The following is a 12,929-nucleotide window of genomic DNA, read 5'->3' on the forward strand; positions in this document are numbered from 1 at the left end:
GGGGGGCAGAAATCTCGGCAAGACAGAGCTTGGAAAAGGCACCTATAAAACTTTAACTAAGCAGGATGTGTAAACGACAGCCTTCTCTCTTCAAAAAAACCAATTTTTACTTAAGGGGGGGGGGGGTCAGAAATGCCAGAGAACATATACTTTTTGGACTAACTGTGCTGTTTAGAAAAACTTAACAGTCCTAGTATTCCAACACTGTACATCAAAACACTGCAAGTTTTTTTTTTTTTTTTTGTGGGAATAAAATAGTGCAAACAGCTAAAATAATCAGAAGAACAGCTACTCAGAACTCAGCCCATGAGGATGACACGAAAAAGCTATTTCCATACCCATTTAAAGAATTAAGTCCTTTTTGCCTGTTGTCTCACCTAATTTGGAATAAATTTTACAGACAATTTTCTTCTAATAATGTTCTGAAAGAAATAAGATAAACAACCTTGTGCCCTCTAAAATTTAAAAGAATATACCTGTAACAGAAATAACAGATAGTCCAATGGGAGATATTACCCTCTGGAATTTTTTAATTTTTTTTTTAAGGTTGTCCTCTAACACTTGTTTTTTGCAAAACAGCACTTCATACATTTTTTAATGCATACTGCTACAACCCATATTCCAATGTCAGTTATACTGGATCTATAGGGACCCAGAGATAAGTACCATTTTACTACAGTGATAAAGGACAAGATGAATGCATTCTTGTGCATTTGTTCCCTTCAAAAAGTTTATCGGTGAAAGACAGAAAACCATGACGTTTTCAAAGACGGCAAAGCTTTAAAATATTCAATTTATATTCAAGCCTGAGTTTCACTGCATGAGCTTTTATTTTCCTAAGCATTTATGAATAAAATTATCTAAAACTACTTTCTCGATGATACACAATGCCCAGGCTATATATTCATTTATTTTGCTTACTTTAAAGAAGGCTGCATCCTAAAAAAAAATCATGCAGGTGAGCCCAAATGCAGATTGAGGAGCCTGATTTTATTTAAATTTTTAGTTAACTATTTGCTGTCAGTGTCAGCAGTCTAATTTGAACAGTATTAGTAAGTTTGCTCTCGCCTTAGCACCGTCCTCCCCAGCTCGCAGGACACTGCGGGACGTCCATGCAGGGTGCCCAGGGGGTGCAACACGAAAGCCGGTGCCATGACCCCAGGCGAAAGGTGAAGCGGAGCAGGAGACCTCGCCACCCACCCCACCTCTTCCCATACACGCCTACGAACACTGATGCCTCCGGAAAACCCCCCGGAGAGCTTTGGCATGACTAGCGTCCCCGCGCACTCACCCGCTTGGCTGCGGTGTCCTGAAAGGCGGGCTCCTTCACATGGCCTCCCCGTGGCTCGAGTGGCTACCACCACGGGCGCAGGACCCCGGCGGCCGGCCGGCCGGTGTGCCCACCCCACGGGCCACTGCTTGCCGGCTCCTCAGCTCGCTCCTGGGAACGGGCCCTGGGTCTCGGATAACCCACCGCCTGTTCTGTCGCTGGTCAGGCTCCTGAGCAATAAATTACTCTGCTTTACATGGTTCAAATTTCAGGTTTTATTTGGTTTTTAAATTAAAAAAATAAATTTCATTATTAAATAGTGGAATGGGTCTAAACTAATGTTTTACATATCAACTCACTTGCTTTAGGATATCACCAGAGAAACAATTAAAGTATACCGCCCAAACAAGACTCTCTGTTGGAAAGCTCAACAGTGGCGTAATTCAGTTAAACTGAAAAAAAAAAGAAAAAAAAAGTCTTAACAATTACAATGAACATTAGAAGTAAACCTCTGGTTTTAGTGTCCTCCAAACCTAATTTCCATCACAAAGGCAGTCATTATGTTCAGAATACTATACCACAGTGCTAATGTCATCGGCTTCGTCTGGTTTCTTTTGCCTGCTTGGCAGGGATTTCAAGTACTCAAGGTGCCTCCTTGCATCCTCTTGATTTTGCCGCACGTAATAAACCACATATGAGATCACCATGGTGAACCAGCCAAACATGGTGACCAGCATGGCGTAATCGGTAGTCTTTTTAGGAAGGTTACAGAGGTCAGCATCGTTGGCCGCATTGAGGAAGGGTCTCCCGGCGTGTTCATCTAACACAGATGTCTTACAGATGACGTTGTTGGCAGTCTCATGGTTGGACGCCATGCTCCTCAACACCTGCTGCAGCGTGCAGTCACAGTGCCAAGGGTTGTTTGCGATTCTGGCTCTGGCCTTTAAGTTGTTGAAAGCATTTTTGTGCACGCTTTGAATCCGGTTGTCAGACAAATCCAGAGTCTGCAAGGTTTCTGCCACCCCTTTAAAGGCATGTTCGTCTATAAATTCAATCCCATTTTTTGATAAATTGAGGACTCTCAGTTGATGCAAGTCCTTAAAAATTTCATTTGGGATAGAGGTTATCTGATTGGAGTCCAAATAAAGTAAGACTGTTTCTGGAGGAAGATCTCTGGGTATTTCCTTGAGGTTTGCATTGCTACAGCTGACGTTTAAACCTCCCGAGTGAGAACAAAGGCAGCCTTTTGGGCACATACTGGCAGAATGAAAGCACAGTATCATGAGGACAAAACTTTGTAAGAGCAGACACATGGAGAGGGAACGAGTTAACCACAGGTCTACCAAATGCATGCTGGGATGTCAGCATAATCACACGACCATGCCTCATTCAGCCAACAGTGGTGGGAAAAGGCTCTGCAAAGCTGAAACGTAGCTTCATTTTCTTCAGTGGGATTAGTAAAAATGGCCTAACATGTGCGTTTCCTCATGGTCAATACTCTTCTTAAAAGTACACCTATGGAGAGGAAGAAAAGAGAAGTTCCTTATACTATAAACTCTAATCCCGATTTTGTTTCCATTAAAAAAAAAAAAAAAGAAAAATAGGCAAAGTGAAAGACACCACTGAATGGTCTATTATCCCATCCTAGCAGTGCACCAAAGGATTTATTCAGGTAGCTCCTATTAGCATTAATCTGAGTTTAGTACATAAATCCCCAGCACATCTTTAAGAGGACAGCCTACACTTACTCCAAATTGCAGTAGTTTGGCCTTTAATACTTATTAGGAGTCACTGTTTTGTTTTGTTTTGGTTTTTATCACAGACCTTCCTAAAACAACAGCCATAAAAGTGAATTACATTTTCCCTTACTGGAGTAGAAGATGGATAATATGAGTTAGAGTTGGATCTCCAGCAACAATAACAACTAAATCAGGTATTTGTGGTGGTTTACATAAACTTATCTCAAAATAATTTATGATATTTTAAATCCAAATCGAAGCAATTAAAGGAAACACTTTTACTAAATCAATGAACAATTAAAAATTAAGTAAACCAAATACTACTGGAAGACCACAAAAATCCATCATCTTGTTGCTTGTCTCCCTCTTCCTTTTTGCTTGTGAAGATTGCATTTCTTGTACCTCATAGTACTCGCTAGATACTGCTGCAAGACTCACAGAAATCAGTTTTCCTGAAAATTTTCTACTCATTTAACAAAAAGAAGTAAACAAATACCAGAAACTCAAATCTAAAAACCAAATAAACCGCATATACAGCTACGCAAGTGAGCAGAACAAAATACCTCTTTCATGGCATATAATATGCTAACAGAACACAGGAAAATTATTGCTTCTGCTTTTCCTCTCTCAAGTTGGCTTAAAAATAGTAAATATCCAGAAGTTTTTCTGTTTTCTTCCTTAATTGGAATACAAATACAGAAGTCTGAAATGCTGACCTATAAGGTTTCAAAGACAACCTCATTTATTTTTTCCCCTGTTATGGTAAACTATGAATTTCTAACCATAACAGGCCCATTTGTTTTCTTGTACATGCCCTCTGTCTCTCTTGCAGCTTGGATATTTGCAGCCTTCAGGTTGTATTTACATATAAATGAATTTTTTCTCAAACCCACAGTGTAATCCACTGAACAGCACAATCCCTGCAGGGAGGATATTTGTGATCCTACAAGAAAAAAGACCAAATTGTATTGCAATCATTTTTGCCTGCAGAACTGCAGAATTCACGCACTAACTGCAGTTTCTGGCACATCACTGCACCCTGGATCAGCTCTGTCATGGGGTATTTTAGACCCATAATGCAAGCTTTATTTAACTCTTTTGCTGATGCCAGTCATGATGTCTGATGTCAGTTGCCCCACCAAAAAAACCCAAATTGATAGCAAGTACATTATGTATGAATACCCCATTGCTGTTGCTGGGGAATGGCAAGAGTTCAAAAAACTTTCACTGCAACCTCCCGCATCACCACTACTCTTAACTACTATTGATCAAGAGAGAGGCTGCCCAAGAACCAAAACAGAAAGTTTACGCTTGGACTCCATAAAAGGGAAATCACTATCTAAAGCAAAAATAAAAACTTGTTAGCAATTTGTCTTCTCTAGTAACTTCGTAAGAGAAAATGTAAAACCATTATGAAGGGGAGTAAGAAGATTACGAAGAGTTCCCTATGAGGGCGGTGAGGTAGCATCTCCGCAATAAACAGTCCTGCAAACAGGGTTTACGTGAAGGAAACCTGTTGCCCTAGGTGCATCCTTGACATGCCTCCCTAAAGCTGTTTGGTCACTGTGGTGTATAGTCTTCAGATCAGATGAGAAAAAAATCCGTTACAGAAGGAGCAAGCTACAGAAGTTGTTTTTTCCCAGCCTGCCCAAAAGTGCTAAGTACTTGCTAAAATGTGCAGCCCATTTTGAGGCCGAGCTGGAACCAGCAGCTGCTCACTCTGGCAGCTCCACGCTGGCAATCTGCTTCTCCCTCCAGCAGTGCTGGGTGCTGCAGCACGAAGGCATATCCCCTGCAAAAATGGCTATATATCATTTTTCCCCCTCATGTTCATGTATCTCACAACTGTGCTGAAACAAAAGTAAGTGCAGATGAGTGACCCATATCATCATCAAGCATGACGGAGTCACCAAGCATGCCCTCACCACCTACTACTTTTGCATAGTGGTTTTTCACTAGCAATACTGGAATCATATTGCAGAAATGGACTGAGCTGAAAGGACACTGAGGGCTCTTTGCAAAGACCTGCAGTAGTTTCAGGTGCTTAATTTTGTAGAAAAACAAACATCACACTCATCTCACCAGTGTGTGAGGATCAAACATTATATTTATTTCAGTATAGGCTAAAAAAAATTATGAACATCCTGGTCGAAAAAAAAAATCACCCCAAATCATAAAGTGTTTTAGCATATTACTGTATCAAAGAGGCCTCATGCACAAAAGATAATGTGAAACGTCTTCATCCCATTGAAGACAAATGAAGTTTTCCTCCTTTAATGTACTAATGAGTTCAGAGTGTGGAGAAAGTAGGATCATGCATTACAGATTGAGCAGGGAAGTGTTTAATGAAGCAATGCCTCTTCAAAAGAGAAAACAAAGTAAATGGCTAAATAGGGAGAAAAACTCTCAATGTTTCAAGTTGTTAAAAAGAGCAAGTTGAAAACTCTAATTAATAATTCAGCCAACAAATGTATTAGCTGAGCAAGAATAAAGTGCAACAACTTCTCAGCAAATTAACCGGAAACAATGCAATGGGACACAGCATCAGTCAGGGGAAGTGGAGCTTTGTTTACTTCCATAATCAGAATATCTGATCCAAGGGATGTCTGTGGTTTGGGTTCTACCACTAAACTCATACTGAGGACTTCTTTGACTCATAGTTATCCTACTGACTGCAACAAAAGAAAAGATAAGTAGAATCTGATCTTTTGTAATGTCAAAAGAAAGATTTGCAGCTTCTTGGGCATCCATCAAATTCTCTCCAACGGGAACATACTAAATACAGAAGGTGGTAGCAGAGGTTGGAATAAAGGTTGGAAGACTGATTTGAAATAAGTATATGAATGAATTAGAAAACTGAATTAAAAAAGCACTGAAAAATAAATTAAATAGTAACTGAAGGCACAGAGAAAGGAGAGCAATACTAAAAGCACAGACAACCAGAATGGTATGAAAACGCATTTTGTATGCATTTCTAAAATACAAGTGCAAACATAGAGAACTTAAGATAGAAGCCAAACATCGCAGGATCACAAAGGTCACAAAGGGAGTTAAAAATACGAAGAGGCAGAGAAGAACGCAAGGTGCCCAGAAGATGAAGAGGGACTGCAGCACTGTCCCAAAAGCATAAGGGATACTAGGGGCAACTGCATTAGCGCTGGGATCCTGGGGAAAGGTGGTGAGGGCACAGGGGCAAGGCAAGCTTGAGAAGTCAAGTCTGAGGGCACAGTGTGAAAGAGAGAATATAGCTGTCAGTCCCCTACAGATTTTTATGTGACTTCTAAGGTCAGAAAGTCTGGCTACAAACAGTTCTCGCTGCTGATCTCTTATGCCAAGAAACATTTCCATTTCATGCATGACCATCTGCGTAGATTCCCTATGCTAAATTATGTCTTCACTGGCATTTGTGCAACACCACCATCCTCTTGTCACGTGCACAGAGTGTGGGATGCCACTCACACCACGCTGTGAAGGAAATTCAGCGATACCAGTTCCATTTCCCTTATCAGTAACATAAGATACTGGAATAATCTCTCTTCATGCCTTCAAAGCTGGATCCCCTGATGAAACAGATTGCCTCTGTCACTCCAGGGGTGTCTGTGGGGTTACAGCTAACTAAAGATGCTCAGCATCCAGGCCCACAGTTTGTATTTGTGGTTACTGAAGTTGCCAAGATTAGAGAAGAATTTTTTTGTCACTGAGGTGTACGTGCTCGAACGAGAAAGCAAGAAAGGGAAGAGGAAACAGGAAGAAGTCTTACAGATGAGCCACAGGGAGTGGCCCCATGGCTGCATAATGATCCCATTTAATTTGTCTATTCTTTTACTTTTCTACTTCCAGAAAGAACAGTGTGGAAAAATTATGTACAACCCAACTTCCCAAGAATATGTTGGCCATAGTGTGCCAGTGCACAGTTCACCTACCTTGAAAAAAGTCCATCCATACCATTCTTCCAGTGATATGCAGATGGAAAAGTAAGTCGCTTGCCTGCTAGCTTTAGGCACAACACCCTGAAAAGTCCTTATTTGAACACAGATCCCAAATGGCACAACAGATCTCCACACACAGTCCACCAGTTTCACTGTTTTTTTCAATTAATGATAAAGGCACCCCTGTGAGTAATCGCTGGCCCTCTAGCTTGGAGATGGACCGCCCACATGGAGGTGTCTCCTATCCTCCCTGCGTATGACCCAGGGCAGAGATTCTGCAAACTGCCCTTAGGCTTGTGAGGGCAATGCAACCGTTTTCAAACCATAGTCTCAGCTACAGCTGCACACCCAGTAAGCCTTCAATAGATCCCTAAAAAAAAATAGCTTGACTTTTCAAGCCTAGTCCAAGGAAACTCCTGACATTTAGACTAACAATCTTCTCACTTGTAAACTGCAGAAGTTTGATATGGAATGAGAAAAGCCCAGGAAAAAAAATCCTCTAAAAAGGGCCCTATTTTTAGACATCCTTTAGGGCAAGCTTGCACTTCAAATAAATATTAAAATTTTAAAACTAAGAATCCATTCAAAGGGAACATTGTAACAAGATCATTGCTTTATCTGACTTCCAGTCAATTACTGAGATGTTTTACAGTTTTGAAGAGTCTGCCATTATTATTATTACTTTTTTTTTTAAAGACATTCACTATCTTGATAGATAGAAAAGACATGTTCACTGATAAATCTGGTTTCCTACTTCTCTATTAAAATAGGTCTTAACTTTGCTATATTGGATACATTCGTTTTATATCTGATCCAGCAAATTACCCACTGAAATAGAAAATGGATTAACTCTTTATTTTTAATGGATTGTTTTCCTTGAACTCAGTCTCCTGTAATGCCAATCTTTCACAGCGTATGCACAAACCAGCCCTACTCTCCACATCCAAATACTCAGAGGCATATTTTACCTCTTTGTACTCCTTTTTTTCCCAGTCATATAAAGCCTTACACTAGCTTATCTCTAAATATACTACCTTGTAATTAGTATTGACAAGACAGCTGTAAGCTGAAGACAAAATTCATAATGCCAGAGAAGGCTAAAATTCACAAGTGCTTTCCCCATCCAAACAGTGCAGTTTGCTTCAGGACAGAGGACAGGACAATTTATCTTGAACCAAAGAAATTAGCCACCGATACTCCCACGCAACTGTAAATGGCATGCCTATGAAGAATCAAAACAGGGAAGATATCCATGGAAATAATCATTTCCATATAGTCCCATCCTTAACCTGCCTTAAAACATGGTTAATACACGAACAGAAGCACACACCTCCCAATAAGCTGCTCTCTGGGTTGGCCTGTATGTGAGTGTGAGCAGCGTAAGCCGCTGGATGCCAACAGGGTCTGGGCACAACGGGAGGAAAAACCTCCATGATCTCCCACCCTGCTCCTCCAACACTTGCCTCACTGCAGACAGAATCTAACCACAATTGTTTAAAAAACACAAGAGAACCGATATGGAAATGCTGAACGTCCCTCCTTTGTGTATTAGTCTAAATCCATTCCAGGATGGTAGCAACCTGAGGTCACTGCCAGCTAACAACCATTCAGAAGTGACAGTATCAATATAACAGTAATTCACACAAAAAAAGGGGTTTTTGTTCACTTCCTATGGACAAATGATAAAACTACACCACGGCAGCGAGACTGCCTTAGGATCCTGCAAGTGACGATACCTACAAGCTGGAGCTGAGGAAAAGCGGCAGGATCCAAAGGAAAACACAGCAATTGCTTTTTATCTCTGTGCTATATCTGCTCACTACAGAACTGTGAACTTCATGGCTATCAAGTGAATTCCTCCAGACAAATTAATTTAAAATTCCTTTAAAAAATGCAGTCTGTCTACTATCAGAGGCAGCCACTGTGGTATATACTGCAGTCAAGTGCAATCTCACTGGCTGCACAGAGATTTGGAGCTGGACAGCACGACCTGTTCTGTGGCCCCTCAGGGAACAATTTGGTTTAGTGTATAAAACAACAATCTGGTCTCAAGGCTCTGGACCCAGGGTCCTGGCAACCTCCACTTTTCCAGCATCTCTCCCTGGCTTTCCTCAAACGCTGTGTGGCTGACTGACCGCTTTGGAGAACAGCTACCTTGAAGGCAGGTACTGAAAACACTATGAAGCACCAAGCCACAGAGATGCCAAGAGCTGCTTGCAAGGTGCCAAGTGATTGAAATCCCCAGATGAAAGTCTCTGGCAGTGGAAGATTTTCAAGATCTCAGAACATAGAAAGATGAAATCCTAGAGCAGTAAGAAAAGAAATTAATAGAAGCCAACAGCAAATGAGGTGGAGAAAAAAAGAGTTCAGAAGATCACTGATTCAAGGAATAATAGAAATGTCATGATTAATCAGTGTAAGCCTGAACTTCAATTACATAATGGATTCATTATCTAATGAAACACCAAATGTACTCAAACTACAATATTCTTCTTTAAGACAGGACTCAGAATGCCAGTGGATATTTTCTTCCCCCAAACCTTCCTCTGTAGGCATCCTTTTAACAACTGTCCATGGCAAAACATTTCTAGCTGCAAAGCGAATTGTGTAGGTAAAAGTTTACAGATCTTACAGCTATGAATACTTTTTCTTAACAATTACAGAGTAATAAAATGGTTAAGGAGAGCCAAATGAACATTTTAAGCTATAATTACTTTCTGATTGTGAGATCACTGAATGTATCACTCCTTATTACAGAATAACAACTTAGTTAATTATACTGTGTGGGCAAATGAATCAGCACTTTAAGATTGATGGGTTGGGTTTATGTCAAAAAATGTATTTGACTTTTCTCCCTTTTCATCTCAAGTCAGAAATTATTTTATAACTCTCAAGTGATAAATAATTGTGTGAGGCTTAGCAGATATAAGAACAGCTCCATGACAGAAGAATATTAGCAATTATCTCCTTCTATCTTTCTTATGATGCTTTGCTCTTGGAAGTCTTCTGTGGCAACACAATCCTTCAAATTAAACTGGATACACTTGAAGGAAATTGAAGGAAGAGCTCTTACTCCTCTTTCTTTCAAGTCCTGACAAAGACTGAACATGGTTTTATTCTTCCACTGTCTTACATTATTTCTTTCCTGTATCCTCTTTCTATGATTTAGACTACAAAAGGCTCCCATCCCTTCCCTAAGCAATATACTCTGATGCAAAATATAAACAACAGTTTGTATGTGTAACTATGCCATTTGAAAAGGAACCAAAACATTACATACACATAGGCAATGGAAACATGCAGGAAGTTAAAAGTGAGAAGCATAAGATATAAGCTAAATATCATCATTTGAACACATTATATTTGCAAGAAATTGGGTCGACAATCTATAGAAGACCAAACAAAGGCTCCAAGTATACCAGCCACTTCTCTGCAAGTGTATCTTCAAAATTTTTTTTTATCACTATATAAGCACATGAAGAGCCAGATGCTAAAGGGAAATGCTCATCCACTGACAAATGACTGTCTGTAGACTAACTGTAAAGAGTTCCCCAAAGCTATCTCATTTGTTTCTAGATTAATTATTAGTGTGCATTAGAGTCGGAACCATTTTTAGAGTTTGGGATCATATTCTACTAAGTCTCAGCCATACTCTGTTCTGGCAATAAAATCCTTCTCAGCAGCAGTTGAGTCAATCCTCCAGATGATCTACACTAGAAAAAATGTATATATATTCAAGGGTTAAAATAACCTGAAATGGAAACACTTTGCCTTCCTCAGGTAAAGAGACTCAGACTAAAGTCTGTTCTTAACTCTGGTTAGGAACTGAAGGCACAGGAGCCTTTCATGACCAGGCAACATAGTAGGTTTTGATCAAATCCAATAGAATCCAATGGAAGATGTTTTCAACACAGAACATCAATTTCAAAATATTTGCTGATCTATTTCTTTCCCATATGATAAAAGAATACGATCATCAAAGTGAAAAAGACCAGTGATCCGTCCGAGTTGTATCCTGGCTCTACCCAGTAGCTAATGATGGATGCTCCTTCAACTTAATTCTGCAATATCATATCATACAGAAAATGCCTTCTTGATCTCAAGATAATTACACTGATCACCTCAATGATTATCAGCATAATCAGTGACAAGTCTTGCAATTTAATCTTGATAACTGCATCTGGTGACTGCAGATGGTGTCCTTGTCCAAATGAAAATCTCATTCTTATTTTGCAAAGCACAAATCTAACGCCCTGCAAAAGGAAATGCGTTATCACAATCTAATAGGCCTAAGATGAGCAAGGTCCAGACTGTCAAGAGACCTTCCCTTTGCTTTTAAAGGCACTTATTTGGTTCTGCATACTTTTACCTTCAGGATCATTTCAGATTCATCCAAATGCTCCTGCAACTTACCAGACAGTGGGAAGAGAGAAGAGGCATCACTGTAATTAGGCTAGGGAAGCTGTGCTGATAATAAAGTCAGCAAGGCAGAAATAAGCTTGCAAACCTGAGGGGAGCATTCAGCAAGGAACATGCTAGTGGCTCTGTAAAGTTGCCTATGGTTGCATGAAGCAACCAGCAAGACAGCTGCTGTCTGAAGTTATCTTGGCACTGGGGAGTCCTGGAAGGAATAAGCTCTCTGTTACAGACTCCAAAGAAAGTTGGGGAAGGGAGCGGAAAAATGAAGCAGGGCACGGCTGAAAGCTGCTTCTTCCATCCAATCCTTTGCCACAGAAAAGCTCCCAGTGAACTGCTGCGGGTCACGGCAAATTAGGCCATCTCTGGGGTTTGACCCTTCTCATGGAAATACAGATGTGAGCAGAAAGTGCCACCAAGATAGTTTAGTATCTACTTTCACACACTCTTGCTTTCCACTGGGATCTGCATTACCCCGTGTTAAGCCATGGGAGCCCAAGGCTGATCCTTTCCACGCACAACTGCCCAGTGACACAAATACAGAGTGATAATCCACGACACAAGGGATTTGTAAGGAAAGAAGGCATGACTGAAGAACTTACTACTGAAATGAAACAATCTGATTAATATCCACAAGATGAGACCACAAAGAAAAGGAACATATTCCCAGAGCAATTACTCCGTAAGAAAAAGTCTGAAAGGGGAGAAAGAAACCACAAGCTAAATTAACAATCAGGGATGGCACTTCAGAAGAGTACCTTGGCAGTTATTCATTCAGCTCCCTGTGCTTCAAAATTTGCTAGCTGCAGAATAACAGGACCTTTAAGGGACAAGAAGCATTCAAAAGTAAAGTGTCTGATAAAAAAAGCAAAAAATTAGAATGTATAACTTTTTTAAACAAAGGAAGCCTATTGAGTTTGAAATTTCCAAAATTAAAAGTTCCAAAATTAAAATGAGGGCTCAGCACCCCAAGTTTCTACTAAAGAAATTAAAATAGTGAAGTAACAATAAGTTTCAGAAAATAGAGAAAGGGACAGCAAGTATGGAATAATTATGAGATCAATAAGCAATTAAGCAATTTTAAGAAGACATCCAAATGACCTTCTGGAATCAAGGGCCAGACTGAGTTAACTACAAGCCATTCGGACTTGTCAAAGAAACATGTTGATCAGTGATGATGGTTTGGCTGGGTTAATGGTTATAAAACCTGCACATTAGCACCTGCACCACTGAGAGAGCAAAGAGTACATCTACAACAACACACATACATATATACTTTCTGTTTCTGTGCAGAAATCGAGCTAAGGTATCATAAGCCTCTTCGACAGTGTGTGGTTTGTGTCAAACCACATACCAATAAGACCACATCCCCACTTTTAACATTTTAATCCATAAGCAGCTTCAAATAACTGTCTTTTTCATCAGCTTGCTAGAGAAACATCTTTTCTCCTTCAATGTATGCCACAGTACCTAGCTAATAATAGATTTTATTTCTATATTTAAATATCATTATACCTCTAAAAGCTGAACGTGAGATAGTCTGGAAGAACTAGACAGGGAGCTTTTGTACTTCTG

General features: G+C 40.1%; 1 protein-coding gene across 4 annotated transcripts in view; it reads right to left on the bottom strand.

The window, feature by feature from the left end:
• Positions 1-1,521: 1,521 nt before the first annotated feature.
• The window catches only part of LRRC3B (leucine rich repeat containing 3B), a 173,559-nt gene continuing 162,151 nt past the window's right edge, over positions 1,522-12,929 (bottom strand). For all 4 annotated transcript variants that reach the window (XM_064506159.1, XM_064506157.1, XM_064506158.1 and 1 more), the window contains one exon: positions 1,522-2,785. In XM_064506159.1, coding sequence (XP_064362229.1) covers positions 1,843-2,622 — 780 coding nt within the window. In that variant the 5' untranslated portion in view covers positions 2,623-2,785 and the 3' untranslated portion in view covers positions 1,522-1,842. The remainder of the gene's footprint in view (positions 2,786-12,929) is intronic.

The sequence above is a fragment of the Dromaius novaehollandiae genome, chromosome 2 (genome assembly GCF_036370855.1).
Source record: "Dromaius novaehollandiae isolate bDroNov1 chromosome 2, bDroNov1.hap1, whole genome shotgun sequence".
NCBI lineage: Eukaryota > Metazoa > Chordata > Aves > Casuariiformes > Dromaiidae > Dromaius > Dromaius novaehollandiae.